Consider the following 23,949-nt stretch of genomic DNA (forward strand, 5'->3'; position numbering starts at 1 on the left):
CACTTTGTATTTTAAGTTAAAGACCCTCCAGTAATGCAGAGAAAACCCTAACAATCAGATGACCCAAGTGCTTTGGTGACAGTGAGAAGGAAAAACGTCCTTTTATCAGGAAGAAACCTGCAGCAGAACGAGGCTCAGGGAGTGTCTGCCATCTGCTGTGACTAGTTAGGGGTGATGGGAGGAAGAACCAAAGAGAACTAAAGTCAACTTTTTTTTTCTATGACTATGAATGAACTCTCCATTCTGTCTGCCCCGGGGACCGTCCCCTTCTGTACATTTTTGATATTACTCTCCTGAAAATGGCTTGTAGCTCAGTGCTCTCCAGCTGTCTCTGGCAATATCCCTCTGCCGGAGAATGGATGAAACGTATAAACATCAAACAGCCTGAGCTCCACACTGAAACAAAGGCTGCAATGTAAGAGCTCCTGGTACATTACCAAAGGAAATTACGCCAGCTATTAAGGCGCATTGTCATTTTCAGAGCAGTGCGTATCATTGAGGCATGTGTTTTGAGTCTCACTATCCACTCCTGCCTCGAAGCATGTAGCCTAGCTCTTTTTGGCCCCTTTTATTGCGATGTAAACCCCCTGGATGCAGACATAAGAGGAGGACAGGAGAAGTTAAGAGAACACATGTGGTAAGCATTAATCTTTTTTGTTTTGCTTTTCCTTTATCAAATAGACACACTGAGATGCATTTTGAAGATGTGACAGTTGCTGTTGCTTCTACTAAAGTCAAATAAAAACACTATGAGACTTCCTTTGTTTCTAAGACATGTTGGAAATACTTGTATGACGTGTACTGCCTGTGAACTTCTGCTCCAGGGGTTATGTTATTGAACACACATTCTTCTTCTCGAATCTTTCATCTCTTCATTCAGAAAGCGTTTTATAGCCATCCAAGCTTCATTTTTCAGCTATGTATGGGTTTGCCTTTCAGTGATTAAAATCCCCCCACAATGGTTGTTGAATGAAAACAAGCACATTTGCAAGGCCATTTAAAAGCACTCTGCTCAGGATCAAGCGAGGTAGTCCTAACAAATACTGAAAAGTTGGACTGATTTTATTGCAGTTATGCCGAGGCAATTAAAATTCCAGATAAACTATGTATTATATTGGCAAGGTTGACAAATCATCATTGTTTTGGAGTATAATGAGAATACCTCTGGGTAACATACAGGTTATGAGAAACAGGGGAAACAGACCAGGTACAGCACTGCAGCTACTGCTTAAAAATCTCCCTTAGTATTACAAAAGGTAAACAAAGCAAGCTAGTAAAAAAAAACCCAATATACAGTATATGATTGAAGATAAACATGTGGCATACTGTTTCCTATATTGTAAAAAACTCAAAAAACAGCAACAATTATCGCCAATAAATTAGAGCCACAGGAGCACTAATGTCAAAAAGGGATTTATCATCAGTTAAGCAAAGGCAGTGCATTAAATCTGCGGCCTGAGCTACACAAACATTAACTATAGTGGCCATACAGAAAGCAACAGCAATGACAGCTATGGATCCCTCATTCTGCATTCATTATGCTGTTATTTAGCAAGATCTTATAAATGTAAATGCACTGAGCCAAGTATTGTCAATCATAGGCATACTGATACTATCTAAAGATGCAGCTACATTATAATTCTCCATTAATCTTTGGATTTATAAAATAGAGATTAAAAATCAGCTTTGTCGCCTTCTCACTCTTTTGGTAATTTTGTCTGTGACAGCTAATTCAGACAAACGGATTTTTGAAATAGGTTGAAGGAAACTTCCTACAGTTTTCAGTCTCTTTATCTTCCTCCTTTGCTCAGAAATTGTAAGGTGAAACCAGAATGTGGACCCGGGCCACATGCTTGGCCTGAAAGGTGCGGTCGCTGTACTCGGACATGTCCACGTCAACGCTGATCTCCTGTGGCCCGCGCAGCTGCTGGACCAGTATCAGCTCACCAGTCTGTCTGTCTGAGCGCTGCATAACAAAGATACTGCGTGAGTTTCCGCCCACTATGCCGAAACGCAGGCTGTCCGGGCCGGCGCGGCCGGGGGCAGCAGCGGTCGCCATGCGGAAAAGCGTGGCGGGAGTCTTCAGGTTGGAGGGCAGAGACAGGTAGTGAAAGGACACAGTCTTGGGGGCCAGGTGGCAGGAACGGCTGTCCATGGGGCAGGGGTTTCTCTCACACTGACTGCAGGAAGGAAATACAGTAAATATTAAGAATTACTGGGCAAAGTGCTGTGGAGAAGTGAAACACACACATACATATACTCATTTCAATGTTTTTCTCTAGACATTGGCTGCATGTTTACTCCATTTCAGTCCAGTCCTTGTACCTGACCAAGCATAAAAAGGCTCCTAACTCCCAACTAAGTGTTGTGTCTACACATAACAGGCAACTTAGCAAAGAGACCATTTTAAATCTTTAGCTGCCCTGTCACCCTAGCAGCCTGTCACAAACCATTTCTTTAGCTGCATCTCCAAATTATGCCAAAGATAACGCAGTCTGGCAGGCATAACATAGTATTTTTGCACCAGCTAGGTGATTCCCAAAGAGCTGAAGTTTTGGCATATCTCAGCATGGTTCTTAAAGAGTTCTTAAAAAATCTGAGGAAAATGGACAAGAAGGGACAGAGCTTAAAAACCTAGATTTACAGTATATGAAAGCTGGTTCCTTAAGAAATAGGAAAAAATCCAACAAAGACCTGGCACGAGATCTGAGAAATGTATCTGGACTTTCAGTTTATTGACATTATTGTATTTTCCAACTTTTTGTTATATTATCTAAAAATTTCCAGAAGCTGTCTTATCAGTTGTTGGAGCTATGAGTGTCTATTTCCGCTATTCATTGCGCTGTGGGACCTAGCAACAATAACGTGGATTTAATATGCACGCTAACATCTGCACTTACACTGAATTCAATCTTTCATGAACCTAAAATATGGTGAACATGAGCACGTAGAAAGGAACTGGGTCACAGCTACCCTCTCACTCGAATCTTTTCTTTTCTCTTTTGTTACAAGTATTTTCCTCAAACATTTCTCCTTCAGGTTTGCTGGCACCAGAGCACTATTTCACCACACTGATGGTTCAGTAGAAGCAAACAGAACTTTGTTTCATGCACTTAAATGAAGCAGCTTGCTGATGGCTGGCAAATAAAACATATTGACATCCTACGTGGCTCCAAAGAAAAAGGGAAAAAAATGGTGCAGTTCTGCTGAGTGTGCATTTTCTATGTGACAAGGGAATTCATCACTCGCAAAAAGTAGTACGTGGGAAAACAAGTGCATTATTACAGCAGTAAATCCTTTCACCAGATTATTGAAACCAGAGACAAGACATAAAAGATGGATGTCTCCAGGTCTGAAAAGTGAAATCCAGTGTGTGGAAGTGCATTAAACGTGCTTCTTTTTAATGGCCACCAGGGCGATGACTCATTTGGTTGCAAAAGTAAGTAGGATCGCATGGTTTCAAATTAAAAGAATATAATACTCTTTTCATTTATTAACTCAGTAACCATTTTTCCTGATGGTCTCAATTACTATTTTCACATCTTATTTAACCCAGTCTTCTGGTTATTTGGGAAACTTTGGTCTCATTCAGAGTAAAATAAGTAAAATGTAATGGACACAACCCTTCCATATGAGTGTACAGTATTCTTCAGTACTCAGCCAGACCCACCCTTAGAATTTAAAGCCCTTAAGATCGGCTTTACTAAATGGGGCAAAATAGCATCTGATGCAATCCCCAAATAGCGCTCATAGGTGTGGTTAGTTTTAGGAGTGATCTACAAAAGTTGCCCTGTTCTCTAAACATAGTCAGTACATTTCAATATTGAAAAATAAGTGCAAGAAATAAGACGCACTTTTTTGTGTTAAATATCGGCCCACTTAGGAGTAGATTATGCCTCACAAAAGTTAGAAAATCAGTTTGTGTTTAGTAAATCTGTCTCTAAAAGTCCATATTCCACAGACTGACATCACAGTGGCTATGTGCTTCTTCTCTATACAGTCCATGGGTAAAACTGAGTGAATGCATCCAGATGTTTCGCTCACTGGGACTACAGCAAGTACAGAAAGTCAAAGTTGGACCAGGAGGTTGGCTGGTAAACTGTGAACAGGCTTCGTATCCGTCTCACGGGCAGCCTTTAATTCATGTTCCCAAACTGTTTTTTAACTTGGCTGTTAGTGATGTGTCTGTGTTGCCAGACCTCAGCAGTTACCATAGAAATGTAATGTTATTTCTACCAATGGCAAACAGGTCCTGGACTGTATTAAACTCAGAGGCTGTAAGGCATTTCTCAAGTGTAGTTGTCAATAACAGACCTTTTTTTGTGTATTTTGACATCCTGCTGTGCATGCACGGCTACTGACACACCTAAACAAAGCTACACAAAAGTTGACTTTTGCTATTCTTCCTGTTCAAAAGCCCGTAGTGCTCAACAGTTGGGTCTGATTTAGTTCCCAAGGAGTCATTTGAAAGATGGCTGTTCTCGCTAAGATGTGACAGATGTTTTCTTTTTTTAACTAGTCACTGAAAAAACAAAGAAGACTAGTGGTTCACATTAGGATGCATCTACTTACAAGGCAGATGTCTTGACGTAGCTGATGTCGCTGTGAGAGTGCGGACACTCTGGGTTGACGCACTGAAAGCCTCCTCCCATGTTGATACAAGTTGTCCCTCGGCTACAGTTGTGCTGTTGGCTTAAACATTCATCCACATCTGGAGGCCAAAACAGCAAAGGCATGTAAGAATGAGAAGCAGGGAGAGAAGCTTGCCAGGCCGACACCCTGCTTCCTGGTTACCACGGTGTGAGCAGGGGGTGCTCTGCTATTTATTGGGGTTTTTTGTTTTTTTAAAGTTTGACTACCAGAAATGTCCTAAATATCCCTTCTACTGGGAAGGGGTGAGGTCATTCATTCCTTTGGAAAGCACAGTTACCTTCAGGGGTAACAATAAAAGTAGCAACGCTGACAAACAATTCTACAGAAAAACTAAAATCTCTGCTGCTCCATATCCTTCTAAATCACAGGTATTCCTATCTGAGCTACTTATCCAGTGAGATCTGCAGCCAGGGCCCTGTGAATAAGCCTTTGTCCTGCGTTCCCCCTTGTCACTCACCCTCACAGCTCCGCCCATCTAGAAGCAACTTGTAACCGCTGGGGCAAGCGCAGTGGTACGAGCCTGGGACATTTACACACTCGTGGACGCACAGTTTCCCTCCTTGGTCCAGCCGGTACACTTCACACTCATTTACATCTGTCAATAAACAGAAAATAAATGCATGTACACACTGACTTTAAAACATGCATCATATAACAAGGTCAAAGAAATGTGCCTGCAAAAGTAACTCAGATGGGAGGACCTATTTGGAACATAGGTAACAGTATATTTGATATGGCTCGATGAGGGTAACTAAGACCTAAAGAGATGCTAATCAGCTCGTGACCTCTCAAAAGGATTATTTTGTTTGTCACAGACTGGCTCTACAGATTACTCTCATTTGCAACTGTATTAATCACCAGAGGAGTGAAGGATTCAGGTACTTTGTGGTATTTTCATCAGTAAATTCCATATAACATCTCTTTATGCCCCACGGAGATATCGTAGAGCAGGTCAGCAGCTCAAGGGAACGGCTCTGCGGCTGACCTTACCTCCCTATGAGGTGGAGAAAAGAGAATTTCCCAACAGGGATCAATTAAGGTAGCACATAATTACAGCTCACCCTGACAGATACTATTGTCAGAGGTGCCACTCATGTGAAAGCCCGCATCGCAGCTGCAGTGCTGGGCTTGGTTCACTTGGGCACAGCGAGGTCTCCGGCTGAACGCTGGATCGTTCATGACACTCCACTCGGGGGGCGCTGCGATAGAAAAAAATAAATTATGAAATCGTAATGCCACCTAGGGTAAAGTCCCGAGTGACATGCTAACACAAACAAACCAAGGGACTCAGACATTCCTTCCGTGGTACTGACCTGTCTGCGTTTGGTGCTGGCAGTGGGAGCCACTCCAGTTTTGGGGGCAAGTGCATTTGTACTGGTTGACCCCTTCCACACAGGTACCTCCATTCTGGCAGGGATTACTTGCACATTCGCTTACATCTGTGGATATAGGAGAGTATTAAATTAACTACAGTCAACGTGTTGAGAAATGTGCAACATCTTCACTAGCCTCTGATCATTTTCATGGAGAAAATCCTTTACAAATGTTTCCGTGGCTTCATTGAAACATGCCCGAACTGGTACTGCTGCGAATGCCTCTGATTGTGAGTAAGACTATATCAGTGTCAGAAATGGCCGTTAATATGAAAATCAAGGGGTGTGATTGGAGCCTGTCCCAGTTGAACATGAGATCAGGTACTGTACACCCTGGACAGGAAATCATTCTCTTACAAGGCTTACATAGAGAAACATCAATTAAGATTGGCTAATTTTGAACCTAACATGCTTGTCTCTGCACAGAAGTTGGAGTAGCCAGAAAGAAACCATGCAGGCACAGGGAGCACATCCAAATTCCAAACTCTGGTGGATGAAACCCAGAGTAGGAGATGGTGCTAACCCCTGCACCACTGTGCATGCTGAGCTAAAAGCTGAGGATGCTTCAAAAACGTCCCAGCAGTTTAAATGTAGTCTTGAACCTGTATGATGTCAAAACAAGTGGATGCGTTACTCTGACTCGGTGTGATGTCAATAAAGTAATAAATACTAAAGGATATTGTGCATATGTTTGACAGAGTTAGCAGGATGGCATTGATTGTGGCGTTGTGACAGCACCACAATTTGCTCTGTCTCTTAAAATTAGGACACAAGTGGAAGATTGGCATGCCGTGCCTTATGAAGTCTAGTTGGCTCCGAAAGTTTTACAGATGTACACATTTTGAAGCAGACTGTGCTCTTTGAACCTCAGCACTGAGGCCACAGTATACAGGATAACAACCAGTTCCTCTAATTTTTATTTGGCTTGCCCAGGAGCAACCACAGGACCGTAACATGAAAAGGCCCAATGCACCGTGCTAGATATTTTTAAACTCTTAACTTTAAAGACTTTCAAACTCTATCAAGATCAATTTTTTGGTATGAGTATTTTTAGGCATCAAATACGCGGGACTGAAAAGCACGAACTGGGATAATACTGTGCAGAGTCGGGCACTCTTGTGTTGTTTTAACCATGAATGTCAATAAACGTACGCACATGTTCAAATGTGCCACTTGGAATTTCTGGAGGAGAGCCACCGGTGCAGGCTGAAAGGGCTATCAAGAGCATGCTTGGCATACTTCTGCGCAATCAGACCATAGTGTGAGTATAATGACTGGACTTAACCCAGTGCAGTGGGGCTACTGTTGAAGAACCGAGGAAACATGAGCGAGGGGTGGGGGTGTCAACTTACAGTAGCCACACCAGTGCTGTCTGGCAATGATGGGTAGAAGCCTGCGGGGAAATGGACCCACAGTGGAATGTAGTACAGGTGTTTTTCTGTGTCCAGAGACATTTAATGCCATTTTAACGAGCGCTTCATTCAGCGTGCCGAGGAGCTCCACACACTCTGAAGAATGGCTCTTTTCTTTGCCTGTTATCTATGTGTACGAGGAACTCCATTGTGCTGTTTGCTTTCTGAGCTGATGTCTTTTTCAGCCAGTCATTTATACAATGCTAAGACAGGGTCACCCTAAATAGATTTTTGTGGACATTTTTGCTCAACAGTGAATAATAAAGCAAATAAAACACAAACGGAAACTGATGTTTTTATATGGAAGAAAGATAAAAACATCCATCCGCGATGGCATTCTGCACCTGAAACTGGTCTAACTGGGAATTTGTGGGTAATAAATATCTTCTCATCTTAAAAGTCTATAGTGAAAGTGAAGCTCACCTTTACAGGTTACGTCGGCGCCGGTCCAGGTGCCATTTTCCCGGCAAACTCGCGTCGCAGAACCCACAAGGCGGTAGCCCGGGGAACAAGTGAAATGGACCTCGTGGCCAACAAAATACTTTGACCCGAACTTGGTTCCATGAGCAGGGGCTTCCAGGGAGGGGCAGGTGGTGGGTGCTGTGGGAGAAAGAAAAAGGGAACAAGAGGAAGGCTGGTCACATGTGGAATAAGCCTTCCAACATCCTCTGGCATTCTCTGCCTGAGGATATACACGTGTCTCTGGGCAGTGCAGAAACTTCATGGGAAAAGATTGTTCAATGCCTCATTTACAGTCATCAGGCAAAGGAACAGCCATTTTTATGAGTCAGAAGTGTACCAGCACTCAGATGTTATGCTATGATGTATAATACCCTAATAGTATATAATTACATTACATAATCGTAGGAATGGATTACATTTTTAACTTTCATGAGATTTATGTTCTTCTTAAAACTTGAGGAATTGTGGAAAAATGTTTCCTTTTCTTTTTGTTCCTCAACTGAAAACATTTCAGTTTCTAAGTCACACTTGGTCAGACTGAGTTGTGTACAGATAATGATTGTATTATTACAACAGCTAGTTCCCCCCCCCCCTTGTGCTGTTATCTGATCAGTTTCTGTGTGATATAGCACATAGGCATAACTCAGTGATGATGTTAACTCAATCCAAAATTTGACATTTTTTGGTTTTATCTCAGTCTAAGCATTTAAAGCTGGTGTTGTGATATTTCTTCCTTCCTTTTTTATTTTGCTGAACCTTTACTGCTGTAAATGCAAAACAGCTTCTTTCTGTCCTGCCAAATATTCTTCACAGAGCTATGAACTGCGCTGGTCCATCACTAGCAAATTGGTGTCAGTGTCTGTTGCCAAATAACACAATTCCACAAATCCACTTCCCCTGTCAAGTACCCAGTGCTGTAACTGAGATGGCCTTGAAGTGCTAGAGGAAAAGTATAATTCCATAATACAAGAAAGTATGTCTGGCTCTCCACTGTCACTCACTCAAGAGGAAAAATCAAGTTAAAGAAAACAAACTTTCTAAAATGTTTGAAATTTGATACTCTGGAATTTTCTCCTGACTTTAACATAAAAGTGCGCCGCTGAATTATAAACAAAACAAGAAACATAACAACAGCAGTCATATCATGCATGCATATGAAACTTTATACAGCATGACATGCAAATGAAAGGACTTTAGTGGCATTACGGGATAAATGCTGCCCTACTTATAGTAACCAACCACATACTGTACTCTGTGTTTAAGTGGCTGGTGGGGCATTTGGACATCTTTCCTGTGGTTTCAACAGTCACTTATCAGGTATGTTAACTTTGAAGCATAATAGATGTGTAATAGTTGGTATAAAAAAAAAAAAAAAAAAAAAGAAAGAAAAAAAAGAAGAAAGAAACGCAAGTTTTATTAAATCTGTTTTGAGTCTGCATGTTTACTGAACACAAATGTATATGTCTCAGATTTGGTTCAGTCTACTTCATTTACAAGCAATTCCTCAACAAGAGATATGAACACTTGCAATCCATGTACAGATGGCACTGCCTGCAGCATGTCCAGAGGAGGCGTCAGGTGAAAAAGGAAGGTTTCACAGGACTGTGAAGCCCTATGGAAAACTATGTACACCATTACTGCTACCATGGGAATTAAGAGGGTATTTGATCAGCCAATCAGATGTACTGATTAACTGATCATCACCATGTGTGACCACCTCTATAAAAGCAGAAGTTTTGGCAGTTCGCTGGTTTGGACCATTCAGCTATGTGTTAGTACAATTCCACAATCTTACCAAGATTGAACATGTCAACAAACCCTTAGGTCAGACTGTGTAATGCTGAGAGAAACTGCAGAAAACCCAAGCGCTACAACTCAGAAATTGGTTAGGATGTTTAGGAACAACCCACCAAGGCCCTGCCATGAACTGAAAACAACTGGAACACCAGCATCAGTGTCCTCAGCGAAGCCAGTTTACATGGAATGAGACGTGCCGACCAACAAAGGAACCCCTGCTCCACAATTGACACATTCAAACTCAAGTGAAATTTGTAGCTGCCCACATGGACAAAACAAATGCCTTCTAGAGAAACGCTTTATGGTCCAACGAGAGAAAGATTGAACTATTTGGCCACAATGACAATAAGTGTGTTTGAAGGAGTAAAGTTGAGGCTTTCAAACTGAGAACACTGTAACAACTGTCAAGCATGGTGGTGGTAGCATCATGCTTTGGGCCTGTTTTGGTGCTAGTGGCACTGGTACATGTTAACAGAGAAGGAGGAATACCTCCAAATTCTTCAACTTCACCTCAAATTAACAGCTACCCGGTAGAAACTTGGACAGAATTAGGTATTCCCAAACCCATGATCCTAAACACATCAAAACTGGGTTTGAAATGGATAGCAGGCTAACAGTAAGCCTCTGCAATGTCCTTTTCAAGTTCTGACCTCAACCTTATTGAAAATTTGTGGACTGTGTTTAAAAATCGGGTCCATGCCAGGAAACCAACCAATTTAAATTAGCTGTACCACTTCTGCCAAGAAGTGGTAACTCCAGAAGCTTACTGCTGGTCAAAAGCATCTGGTTGTGGTGCAATTCGCTAAGGGACAGTTAAAAAAAATATTAGTAGGTATGTATTTATACATAAATTTTATTTATATTTAATTTTTGTCTATGATAGAACAAAAACACACATTTGTAATAACGAATATTCGTTGGTTAAATTCCACTTAACTACTCCAATAAGAGGTCCCTGCATTGCCATGTCCAGCTGAATTGCTTGACTTTGGCTGAGCCATTTTCTTTTATGTCTAAATGTTATGATGATGATTCTGCTAATTCTGATAGCACTGTTCCTGTTTATCACTCACCAGACGACTGGTCTGCTTGAGGTAACTTGGAGACAGAGTTCTGAAGCGTTGCCAGTTTTGACTTCATGATCCTGAGCCCCTCGTTAAACCGCATCTCCTGGCCTTTCAGAAACTTCTCCATCTGACGAAGCACCCCAACCACCTGGTGCTTATCCATGCATGTCTGTTAATAACGAATGAAGACTGTGAGCAGAATAAAGACTCCTGGAAAAACATTTCGAAATCCAATGACTTGCCAGCAAAAACTGAGCGCAGGATGAAAGGTTACTTCAGTTTAATGGTTATAAAACGTAATACCTGAGTGATGAATAAACATTTTTGTGCAGCTGTGGAGAATGAAGTAATTTAGATTAAACCCATGTTATTGGTGGACAAACAGTTATTATAGTCGCATTTTCACTGATACTAAAATATGTTATGCAACACTATGAAAACATTTATTTGAGATATTTTTACTATACCTGATGATAAGCGCCAAACTATATTTTATTTCACCCAAAACTATTGCTTTCTACTAGAATATATTCACTTATACCTCACAGCACTCTCCCTCACCCCTTTTCACTCTTATAACACAACTCTAGAGAAAGACACAGCTGGGCTAAAGCTGTGTGGCAGATGTCAGTGGGACCTAAGTCCAAAATGCTGTTCCTCTGTATATTTTGCATGGCGGTAGGAAGGCACATGCTCATTGGATAATCCCGAATGGGCAGACTCAAAATAGCATGGGTGCCACAGGCTGTTACTTTGGAGGGAACACTTGTCAAGCCATTACAAAGTTCCCCACAGAAAGTGCCGCTAATCCTTTCAGGAGGGTTTATTAATCACATGCTTACATTGGAACACCTCTGGGCAGCATACCTTAAATTCCTGCACTGGAATTCACAGGGCTTCGTACAATAACAACAAGGTTCAATACATTGAAATGCATGGTGTACAGAGCTCGGACCTGTGCAGCATTAAGACTGGCCCCTGCTCTGTTATGTGCCTCAGGCAGAAAACAGGGGAAATGCCACCAGCTGACAAGACATGAGAAGATTCAATTGATTTTTTTTCCCAATTAAAAAACACGAAGTAGATTTAATATTACACTAAAATACACGGTGGTCGAAAACCTTCCAACCGCACAAACTAATAAGGAAAAAAAAGAAAACAACAACAACATTTTGGTGTCATTGTATGGATAGTTAAATTTGATTCTAATCATTTTGTTTCTGAAAGATGTATGAAGATTTTTACAGCATTCAATGAGATTTTGCGATGGGATTATTGACCCAGTTTTCTCAGGCATAAAATTCTCAGCAAACTTCTGGACGCGCGTAAAGTAAATTGCTCCTACCTGAACGGTGCCATGACCACTGTGGATGGCTGTCAAACACAGCAAAAGCAAACACCTGCATCGGAAAGACAGTGCCATCTCAGAAACTGCAGCCAAGTTAACAGGCTACCGTTTCCTATTGCTGTTCTCAGATATTTAACAGGCTTCCTTTTAGGCGATTGGATGTCCCCGGAATAGTGGAGAAGTTCGGTCTACTCGTTTGAAGAGTGTGGAAGATGCTCATCAGGTGCCTGAGACAGAGATGCGCCCGCGTCTCTATATCTGGGGTCTTGGAAAGTTTCGCCTCTGAGCTCTGCACGCCACCTAGGCTTCCTGCAGCAGGAATCCCTCCCACCGAGACACAGCCAAACACTTTTCTTTCTTTACCTCTCTCATCCCATCATACAACATTATCTGTGCATTTGGCAAATTGCACGATTATAGTTAGACTTTTATATTTAGTTATAGCCTCGTAAAGATTATTTTTCCTACAACCTAACAATGAATAGCCTTTTCAGAATAATAATTCCATGAACAGCATATTTCTAATGGGTTTGTCAAATATCTGCATTATTAGGTTAATATGTTTACTTAACGTGCGACTTTTCCAGTCTTCTGTGAGTTTGCTGGCGATAATAACCGGACGCACAGTATGTTTACTGGCTCGCATCTCTACGAGCAAACTCTTTAGTCTTTACGGGTCGATTTGTAGAGTTAAAGCGACATCTGCTGGTCGATGACGGGACTGCACACGCGCGTGAAGTCCCACTACGCGAGCCCGTTCGCGTAAAAAAAAAAAAATTAAACGACACAAGAAATGCGTTTGTGCTTATAAATCGACAGATATTTATGTTCAGGTGTTTTAATTTTGTTAATCAGCGTAAGGTATGATGGTTATAAGTGCATAACACACGCGACAACAGTGAAAACAAAGAGAAAAGCGAAGTGCGATATGCATTTCATTGTTGCAGATGTTGAAAGTGACCGACACTGCGTTCAACCAATAAGAACGGCAGCTCTGCTTACCCGTGCTGGCTTTGACCAATTGCCGGGCAGAGTTTGCTGTGTCCAAGTTAGATAGATCCCGACAGAAGTATAAAAACACCGAGAATACATAATCGAGGAATGTGCTGCAGAACTCAGAAGCCATTTTGAGATGATGTCCCTGTTGAGAAAGCCTATGAAGATGCTGAAATCAACGAACATGGTTACATTTCTGTCTGTTTCTCCCTCCGTCTCCTCTATTTCACCATGGCAGCTGTCAACCGACGGGACATTAGCAAAGCGGGGTATCAAGCTGCGCTCACAGAGTTAAAACGTCATTGATATGAAAGAGGAGAGTGTCTGTTTACTGTCTCTGTCGAGACATGTAACACCGTGAGTCTTTTCCAGTCTGAAATCTTCCAGCATCTCTCACAAACCAACGTCTCCTTGAGTGACTGAATTAATTCACTCTTGTACCGGGGAAAAGGGAGGCAGATCCGTTCTCCAATGGCTTCTGTGAGCCTTGTTTCCAGTCCCCCAGCCCCTGTTCTTGACAAAAACATGACAGACTCTGAGCTTGCAGGGGATGAAAGGTCGAGTAATATTCTTGTGCAATTATTAATACGCTCATCTGTGCGTTTCAATTTCAGTGCTGTGGGTCTACATGCTTGTGTTACTGTTTTCTCTTTTAACCACGAATTGCGGGATATAGAGACATTTCACTTCTTTCCCCCCCTCTCTTAACATTTATTTTGCATGCCTCTTTGGTGCAGTTGAATGGCGCTGTTCACACAGCCTCGATTACACATCACCGTGTCGATGAGACTCATTCATGATCATTTCCATGCAACATAGAGACCTCATCATTCTGTTGTTGTAGCTCAGGGATTCATGGCTTCATTGTTGCCATCTGCAGGAGACTATGCAAATGACTATGATGTAAATGCCACGCCCATCCTCATACTGTACTCCCCCTACTGGGCAACTACCGGTATTGCTGAAGCAGGGTTCACGCAGAGTTGAGATGATGTGCTTCTGCAGGATGTAGGCCATACCTGTGTCCTTGTGATTTGCTTTGCATTATGTTCAAAAACAAGACAAACAATTTGGTTTTCTGTTAAAAATCTTTGATCAAGTAATTTCACAGATTTTTTTCACTGTAGAAAACCAAGTGAACCAGTTGCTCATGTGTTAGGTTGGAAAAAAACTTGATGGCTCAACTTCTAGCCTGGACTTTGAGCATCTGTTACCTCTAAGTTTTTAATTCTTAAAATGGGCAGAAACATAATTTCCAGTGTGGGCTTCGGGTATGATTGAAGCACCTAGTGTTGTTTATCACTGGAAAATGCACTTTAATGTAAATATTTAACATTTACATAGTTGTATTAGGTCCTTATAAACTGCCTTCTAACACTGATGCTACTATTTTTCATCATTTGCTTTTGGTCCTCAGTTAGATGTGCTGTACAGGCAGTTACAACAATAGAAAAAGGTGATTTGAAATAAAATATTTAACCTGGCAGATGTTTTTCATTGAGGATGACTGGTGACCTGTAAAGATTTTCCCCCACCTTTTGCTCTGCGACAGCTGAGACAGGATCCAACAGCCCTGTGGCCCTAAGCTGGATAAACCGTTAAGAAAATGGCTGGTTAGATGGATGTTTCTTGTTAAACCTGAGGCCTGTTCTGCTTCAATTAACTCAAAAGCCAACTTTACATACACAGTGTTAGCTTTGGATTAATTCAGACTGAGGAAGAGGCAGCTAGTATCTGTAAAAACTGACCTAGATTGCTTTATTGGATCTGTTTCATAATGTTTTTGTTCCACCCTCCCACCAGCACTGTATTTCTAAATCACCTGGAATTATTTACAATGAAAAGATTGCCGACACTGAAAAATTTGCCAGGATTTTGTTTCATATTAAAAATTGATTAGAATATTTAGTCTGTATTAGTATGTTTAATTTTAGTTGTAAGTATGTGAATTACAGCAGATAAACATCCAATTTTTACATTTGGATGAGGTGGTATAAACTTCTTTAGTGGTGCAACTAAATGTACCGTATTTACAAAAAGCCACATGTGTATGAAGTATAGCCTGGTCACGCTGAGTTATGAGTAATGCTCTGCAAACTAATAAGTGATCCTCTGATTGTAATGATAATCATCTGTTCCAACATAACATTTAATGCATTCCTGTGCCGAGCACTGGATACTCACACAAGCTTTTCCCGGGTATTTTAATCAGTATGTCAGAGTAAATATTCTTTTGGAGAATTCTTGCAGGAGTGTTCGAGCGTTTCAGCCAACAGTGTTCAGCATATTGCTTTTTACCTGCAGTTACTTTACTTGGACTTTGTAATAGTTATCCTTTGTCACAAAATTACAGGGGGACAAATCACTACTCATTTATCGGTATAGAAAGCATTCACAAGGGGTTTTCTTGGCAGATAGCGTCACATGTTTTGGTAGATTTTTACATCAGGTGCCCTACATAACAAGACCCGCAGGGGAGTTGTGGCTCCTCCTGGGATCAAACCTGAGATCTTTTGGAAATTTGTAACAGAAAAAACAGCCGATTATTCCAAATCATTACTTTTTTGGTTTAACTATAGCTACAATTGGTGTATTATTTGTAAACATTTAAAGTATGTCCAAAATAGTGTCAATAGTGAGTATTTATATTGCTTTTATCTTTCCAGAGAGGATGGTGAACTGGAAGATGGAGAAATAGATGATGAAGGGATTGGAATTGAAGAGGACAACAAGGAGGCCGCGGAGGTGAATGAAGAGAAGGAGAAGGAGAAAGAGAAGATTAGAGAGAAAGAGGAAAAGGCTCACAGACACTCCAGGAAAAGATACAGAAAGACCCGAGAGAAGAGGAGGTCTAAAAGAAGGAGACGTGACAGACCGAAAGTAAGATGTTACTGTACAGCTTGTTGTTGCATTAAAATATCTCCTCCTGCTCTTGCAATTAGAGCATAGATGTAAACTAACCCATTTAAAATTAATGTTATGTTTCATTTTTCTTTAATTCTGTTTACCCTCACCTCAGCATCACTCCCCCTCAAGCAGCTCCAGCTCCGACAGCTACGACTCTGACTACGATCGACCGGAAAGGTCCAAAGGCAGAAAGGGCCTGGGATCTAATCGTGAGTCTGATGGCCAGTCCTCTCAGGTGAGTTCAGAACAGCTCGCAGTGTTTATATTCATGCAAACATTATTGTCTGACATAATTCACTCCCTCTGGTTTGACCACTAGCATTCAAAGGGAGGCAACTCACACAGGTCCCCACCGTACAAGAGCAGCGATTTTGACAAATACAGCGACTACAGCGACGACAAGTACGACTACGATGACGAGGAGGATGATTATGAAGACGACATGTCCGAGTATCAGCAGTCAAAAGATTCGTCGAGTCAGGGAAGGGGGCGGCACGCTAAAGACCAGATGAACAGAGGAAACATGAGGGGGATGAAGCAACAACAGTGTACGAATGCTTTTTAAATTATAAACACAACAATGCGATAGGCAGAGATGTATCGCAAACATCTTTAAGGGTGAAGAGAGTTTGCTCATTTTTGTTAAAATGTAATTTCCAGACGGGCAGAGGGGAAGAGGCAGAGGGAGTGGACCGGGGAGAGGACGTGGGATGCTGAACAAGAACAAGAAGCTGAAGGGTAAACCCTGGGGAGGACGCGGACGAGGTCGAGGGGGAGAACAGGGGATGGAAGACATGGCGCAGGTATGTGAGCTGAATATTTCACTGTACTCTCCCATCGCTGGTTTAAATTGCACTGTGAATTAGCTGTTGCTAATTTTGTGTCACAGGAAGGAAAAAATTTGTCCGGTTTCCAGAAGAAGCGGCCAATAATGAGCAAGGAGTTTATCAATCAGCACACCGTTGAACATAACGGGAGGTACATCTGCAAGTATTTCCTGGAGGGTCGGTGCATCAAGGTACGGCAGCGTTAATGCCCTTTAATTTGTTTTTATAACATAAACCTGCTTTTAGTAAGGTAAATACTGTCCTAACTAACTTAAAAGATTGAAGAAAAAAACATTTTGTGATGTCTTCATACAGGGCGAGCAGTGCAAATTTGAACACGAGCTTGTTGTACCAGATAAGAAAAAGGAGCTTTGTAAGTTTTATCTTCAAGGATACTGCAGTAAAGGAGATAACTGCATTTACATGCACAATATCCTTTACTAATAGTTCTTAATTATATTTGTGTAATTGGATTGCATAAACTGCACTCTTTAATTATTTCTGTTCCTTAACCTGTGATTGCACATGAATACCCGTGCAAGTTCTTTCATACGGGAGCCAAATGCTATCAAGGAGACAACTGCAAATTCTCCCATGAAGCTTTGACCGACGTGACCAAGGAGCTGCTCGATAAGGTAAAACGAAATATAGTTGAAGCTCATCCTTAGTTCTGTCAGCGGTTATCTTATTTCTTCTTTCTCGTGTCTTTATTCAGATAATTAATACTGAAGAGGAGAATGCCCGGGAGGATGAGTTGGAGCTGGAGGATCTGAGAAAACAGGGTATTTCCCCACTTCCAAAGCCTCCTCCTGGGGTTGGGCTGCTGCCCACTCCTGGTCAGAGCAGTCCTACAGATAGCCAAGCAGGGAAGAAGATCCCCTCTCTTTTTGAAATCAAGGTTCAACCAACTGTAGACTTGGCACAAAAAATCGGTCTGAGGTAACTGGAGTAATCTGTAATCAAAACCAGATCAGACTTTAAAAATAATTTTGATTTTCTCCTAAGCCTGAGTGCACTCTGTTTTTCAGTGGATCCAACTACCCTCAGAATCAAGGAGAATGCACAGGTGAGTTTACTGGAGGTTCAGAGGACACACAGAGCGGCAGCATGGTGCCTTCAGGCTCTTCTGCTCCTCCTGTTCCTCCCCCCGGATCACCCGTTCCCGTGGGTCACACCGCTGCGCCACCGATGCCACAAAGCCCACCAGGGCAGCACCTGCCGCACGGATTTCCAATGCAGCCGCCGATCCCATCCAGTCAGCCGCCACCCTTCCATGGAAACCGACCTAATATCAACCCGCAGATGAATATACAGAGGCCTCCATTTCCCCCTATACCAGATCTACAGATGGCACCAAATCTCTTCCCCTTTCCATCTGCGGGTCAGAACCCAGTAGACTTCCTTAGCAGCTTCCTCCGAAACCAGACCATTGGTCAACAAGGAGGTGAGTCATATAAGCATATAATTAATAAGCTGTTCTTATAGGTTAACTGCCTTTTACTTGTTACTGACTTTGCAAAACTTTGTGTCTTTGTTTTTTTTTCAATTTGGTAGACCCTAGTCTGGCTTTCATACAGAACCTCCAGCAACAGATTGGTGCAGAGTCACAGTTGCAGTCTTTACCACCAGCAGTACAGAAAGCCATCCTTTTACACCTGACACAGCAGCAGCAACAACAAGAGTCAAATCCACAAGGGAGTGAAGCACAGAGAGCAGATGGCCAGGATGAAAATGCAAGCAGAGGCAAGTGTCCATGGACGGCTTTATTGAGTTAATTAAGATTAAATGAAACCCAGGGAGCAAGATTGGAACAAAGTGACCTATACAACTCAGAATTATCTAAATAAGTGCTTATACACAGATAACACCAAAAAGACTCTCCTTTAAACTTTCTACCTCTACTGGAGAAGCTAAAAAACAACATCCAGTTTTGGAGGACACTCCCTATCTCATTGATAGGACGACTGAACTCAATAAGGATGGTCTTTCTCCTGCAATATCTGTATTTGGTCCAAAATATCCCAATTTCCCTGTCCACAGCTTTCTTCAAAAAGCTGGATGCAATTATTATGCCGTTTATATGGAACTACAAAACACATAGAATAAAAAAAGAACATCTTTGCAAACACGGATCCCTTGGAGGACTTGCACTACCTAACTTTATGCATTATTACTGGGCATCAAATTTAAGAATAATTTCCCTCTTACTGGATGATACAGCGTTACTCCCCCATGGTCTGCAGATGGAGCGGGAGGACTGCCTTCCTTACTATGTTGGTGGAATATTACTTTCTCCTACTCCCTTGACAAGTGCATACTATAATTATAACCCAGTGATCCATACCATTTTGCGAATTTGGAAACAAATAATTAAGCACTTTAAACTGAAACCATTATCAATGAGTATGCCTGTTACAGCTAACCCCTCTTTCCTTCCATCATGTGCAGACGGTGCTTTCAACGTGTGGCATGAACTGGGAATTCGTAAATTAAAAGACTTGTATTCAAACGATACCTTCATGTCATTTCAACAATTAAAAGATAGATTTGGACTACCGCACAGCCATTTTTTTAGATATCTTCAACTACGAAATTATATCCGCACACATTTGCCGCAGTTTGAAAGCATGCCGTCTGACACCTTGGATAGATGCCTTAGTGATAGCCGGGGGTTCGAACAGAGAATCTCATTATTCTATAACTCACTACAGGAGATGAGTGTACCTTCAACTCATTCAATTAAAGAGGAGTGGGAAAAGGAATTTGGGATCTCCCTATCGGAAGATTTTTGGCAGGAGGTCTTACGCAACATAAATACTGTCACGGTTTGCCAGGGCAAGCCGTGGGGGATGTTGGAGAAAGGACCCAAATGCTGGACTTAGTGCAATGAACAGTGCATTTATTTACAGTGGGGGTAAATGTACACCACGCAATAAGTCTCCAGAGTGCTCCCTCAACTCCTGTGTTGTGCCTTCTCCCAAGTGCTGGTATTCCGTGCTCTCTGCTCCTGTGCCTATGCACACCCCGTGCATCCTGCAGTCCCGTGTTCCGCTCTCCTGAGGAAAAAACAACAGACGCAGCCGTTATGGCACCAACTCCAGCAGGCATACACTTAACAGTACTTGAGACACTGACATGGAGTCTAACTCAACGATCCTGCGCCGGAGGAAGCTCCATCGCACTGTTAAGTAGCTCCCCCGACGAGCCTGATCAGAAGCAGGTGTGTGAGAACCTAGGCGTGACCGGCAGCCGGCAGGGCCACGCCCATCAGGCCTGCAGGTGGCTGTCCTTCATCCTTCAGCCACACCTGCAGACACCCACACGTACACACACCAGCATGGAACACAAGAGCACAGTGCAGCAAACATACATCCAATACAATAACAATAATAATAATAATAATAATAACAATAACAACAGCAATAGTAATACTAAAGGTCCACACTGCTCACGGACCCCAAGTCCCCGGAACCGGGTCCGTGACAAATACGCTTTTTATTAATTCCCGTCGTTGCTTAATTCAGTATAAAATTGTGCACAGATTACATTACTCAAGGGAAAGACTTCACAAAATTTATCCAGACTGCTCTCCCCTCTGAAAAAAATGTATGACACATTAGTAGTTTTGCACTTTGTCCAAGGCTTCAGGGTTTTTGGTGTGACATTTTTACTTATCTATCTAATATTCTTAAAAACAAGATTTATCCAAATCCAACAGTAATTATCTTTGGGATCTCCAAAGAAACACAAAGATTACAACATGCTCAAAAAAGGTTTATGTCATATGCGCTGATCATCGCAAAGAAACTGATCCTGCAGCTTTGGAAAGGCCTGTGTTAAAGATGTGGCTTGCAGAGCTTACAAATACACTTCACCTTGAAAAAATAAGATATACCATGAATGGCAATGTGAAAGATTTTGAACTAATTTGGCGTCCTTTACTTGCATATCTTGGGAAAATATAAGTTTTTGGCAGTCGGGGGATCGGGGCCCAGAGTGGGTTTTTTTTTTTTTTTTTTTTTGTTCGTCTGTTTATTTATTTATCTATTTTTTTTTTAAATTATTTTCTTTTTGTTTTGTCTTGTTTTGTTTAGAGAAAAAGGGGGCATAAGTTCTATTAACTTGTAACAACTGTGATACTTGCTTCTAATAAAAGATATTTGAAACAGAAAAAAAAGACTCTCCTTTAAATCTGATTTATTTGTTTATTCATGTTTTTTTGCAGATGAAACTACAAACTGGTACTCGAGCGATGATGAGGATGGGAGCTGTGTTTCCTCCATTCTTAAATCTCTGAAGAGACAGAATGAGATGCAGCAGTCTCAGCCCAAGACCGCCCCGGTGGCTCCAGCACTGGGTGACCCCCGCCTCGTTAAGGAAAGGGCTCCACCCAGTGACCCACGTGTCAAGGCTGACCCTAGACAGCGACCCCCAGATATGAAAAAGGAGCCAGATGGCGCTTCGGATCCGCGGCTTTCCAGGGACCCCAGGAAAATGAGACCAGTGGAACCGAGCTCATATCGGCAGCAGAGCCATCCTGTTAATCAAAAGCCTCTTACAGGAGAGGAGGATGACGAAGGAGAGAGGGAACTCAGGGACAGGGCTGTTCTCATTCCTTTAGATGCCAGCCCAGGTGTGGTCCTGAGAGACCCTCGATGCCAGTTAAAGCAGTTTAGTCATATTCGTGTTGACATTCTGCTCCAGCGGCCTGCCTTTGCTCAGACAGTTGTGTGGGCCCCTGAGGATCTCATCCCCTCCTTAGTGCCCAAACAGGAACACTCCATCAACCTGCCTCTTCCACCTCTAATTGCCGATGCTCAGATGAACCGAACAAGCCTGCCCGACCACCCCCCAGTCTCCAGCCCTCCGCTATCTGATCCCAGACTTGCAGCTGCACGTTTGAAGGAACGTATGAGCCGACTGCCCACCGGTTCTCTAGAGTCACGATCTTCTACAGAGAGACCTGTAGACCCACGCCAGCAAAAGTCTTTGGACCCCAGACTCAAACGTACAGCCAGTCTGGACTCCAAGCTGCTGGGTCCGAAAGAGCAGTCCTCTGGGGCAGGACTTTTGGACCCCAGGTTACAGAAGGCCAGTGCCAGTCCCTCTCCTCACGCTGCCCGAGCCAAGCCAGAGCCAGAGAAACTTCCACCTTATGCTCCTCGACTGGCGTCCTCTGGTGGAGGGTTGGAGAGTCCCACTACGATCCTGGGAGGCATCAGCCTGTATGATCCTCGTTCCCAAACCGAGCAAGTTCAGAAGGAGCAGTTTGAGCCTCCTAAAAAGGCGGGGATTCTTAAACAGGCTGCTAAGAAAGACAGCACTCCAGCACCGTCACTATCACCAACCCAACGAAGCGGCTCGTTCGAAGAGGCTAAAAGCACAGATGCTGCAGATCACACTCCAGCTTCCACTTCTCCCACTGTGCCTCCTGCCTCGCCTGTCAAACCCCCTGCTGTACATAATCTCCCCATCCAGGCTCTGGCTGGGCTAATCCGACCCCAGTACACTGACCCGAGGCAAGCTAAACAGGGAGGACAGGGCTCTACAGGAGCACAGGAAGAGGCAGAGGACAAGAAGGAGCAGGAAGAGGAGGCGGCTCCAGAGAAAGAACCGAAACAAGAAGATCCAGAGGAGGAGGAAGAGGAGGAGGCAGATGACAGGACACTTAAAGATGTGTTCAAGACTTTTGACCCCACTGCTTCCCCTTTCTGTCAGTAAACACTCAACTGTTGATTGCAACAGATATGTTTATTGATGACACATTAATCTTTATTTAGCTTTACATAAATCTATTTATTTCTTTATATGATGCTGTAGAAAACCAAACACTACGCCACACATTTATCAGTAAGGAGATGATGCTGGATACAGACACAGAGCATAGTTCCCTGTAACTATGTCATATTAAAGCTCAGAGGCGTGTTTTGAATGTGTGTATGGTAAGGTTTCTATTGTGTCATTTTTACACACGTTCTAAACAATCAGAGGAAATAAAAAGATGTGAAAGTTTTACTAAAGCCTGACCCAGGTGTTGTTAAGTCAGCTTGGGGCTCGTTCCATTGAACGACCTGATAGTTTATTTCACTTTCCACGCAGAGAGATTATACTAAGTAATCAAAAACACAATAATTTCCCGGGGGGGGGGGATTTTTGTATTTACATATTTATTCACGGACACTTTCATATATTGAGATCTACTGTATATGTTGATGCCTATCTTTATGATAAGGGATTTTTTAAAACCATTTACATTTGTCATTTTTCAGTTGCTGATGCGTTCGGGTCAGATAATCAAAATTGAATATTTTCAATGTGAGTTTTCGATTAGATTAGTCTAATTTTCCCTTTTCACACTTTTGAAACTCTACACCTAAGCTAGCTTGCAGAAGTCTTTGCACTAAAATAGACAACTTCCGTCTTTAGTGACTACATTGTTTTTTGTTTCAGGCGGTCTGAATCTTTTGAGGATGTTTTAACCTTTTCTAACAAACATCTCTGCTCCTCACATCTCTCGAAGAAGCTTGTAAGTAGCAGGGAAAATGTTACGTGTTTTCCAACACGCTGTCAGTCAGTATAAGAAATCGATAAAGTTTTCCAGTGTATTATACAGAAAAGTAGTACTATCTTGATAACACTGCAGTTGTATGTATATATGTTACAAACGTGACCTTGATGACTATTTTTACTGTTCAATTTTGTCGAATATGAACCTAAAAGAGGCTATAAATATACATGTGCTACAAAGAGTGAAAGTTGTAGACGTAAGATGGAATATTGTTTGGTAATATTGGTTTGTTTAGGTCAGAGTTCTCCGTCTGCAATTTGAGGTATTCCTGTTTGACTGAAACTAAGCTATTTCCTTTTTTTTTTTTTAAAAAGTTCTTTTCATGATTCACATTGTAAATGCTTATTTTGTATCATGTGTACAGTGTGTTTTGGGGTGTTTTTTTAATGTCAGCGTGGGTCGGTATGGTGGTTATGGTTGTCATAATATTGTCTGATATTTTTACAACACATGCCAGTCGTTTCAGTGAGTTTGTTACAAATATCTGGAATAAAGACAGGAAACAGCACCAGTTTTATTTCAGAACCACACACCAGTGT

The 23,949-nt window shown here is 42.2% G+C and overlaps 2 protein-coding genes across 3 annotated transcripts; one reads left to right on the forward strand and one right to left on the reverse strand.

The window, feature by feature from the left end:
* Positions 1–1,044: 1,044 nt before the first annotated feature.
* Positions 1,045–13,294, reverse strand: fbln7 (fibulin 7). 2 transcript variants are annotated; one of them, XM_084948076.1, is made up of 8 exons: positions 13,115–13,294; positions 10,771–10,933; positions 7,862–8,038; positions 5,967–6,092; positions 5,715–5,852; positions 5,111–5,248; positions 4,573–4,711; positions 1,045–2,180 (listed from the first exon to the last, which is right to left on the reverse strand). In XM_084948076.1, the coding sequence occupies exons 1-8, from the start codon at positions 13,292–13,294 to the stop codon at positions 1,808–1,810; spliced, it is 1,434 nt and encodes a 477-aa protein (XP_084804202.1). In that variant the 3' UTR covers positions 1,045–1,807. The 2 variants fall into 2 exon arrangements, with proteins under 2 accessions (XP_084804202.1, XP_084804203.1); XM_084948077.1 differs by lacking the exon at positions 13,115–13,294 and adding an exon at positions 12,110–12,435.
* On the forward strand, positions 13,224–23,940 carry zc3h6 (zinc finger CCCH-type containing 6). The gene is made up of 12 exons (XM_084948072.1): positions 13,224–13,665; positions 15,775–15,988; positions 16,128–16,250; positions 16,335–16,563; positions 16,676–16,818; positions 16,905–17,033; positions 17,158–17,272; positions 17,368–17,477; positions 17,558–17,781; positions 17,871–18,286; positions 18,397–18,585; positions 21,068–23,940. The coding sequence occupies exons 1-12, from the start codon at positions 13,580–13,582 to the stop codon at positions 22,561–22,563; spliced, it is 3,474 nt and encodes a 1,157-aa protein (XP_084804198.1). The 5' UTR covers positions 13,224–13,579; the 3' UTR covers positions 22,564–23,940.
* The last annotated feature ends 9 nt before the right edge of the window (positions 23,941–23,949 follow it).

This window comes from Perissodus microlepis, chromosome 13 (genome assembly GCF_051167445.1).
Source record: "Perissodus microlepis isolate ML-2025 ecotype Zambia chromosome 13, ASM5116744v1, whole genome shotgun sequence".
Classification (NCBI taxonomy): Eukaryota; Metazoa; Chordata; class Actinopteri; order Cichliformes; family Cichlidae; genus Perissodus; species Perissodus microlepis.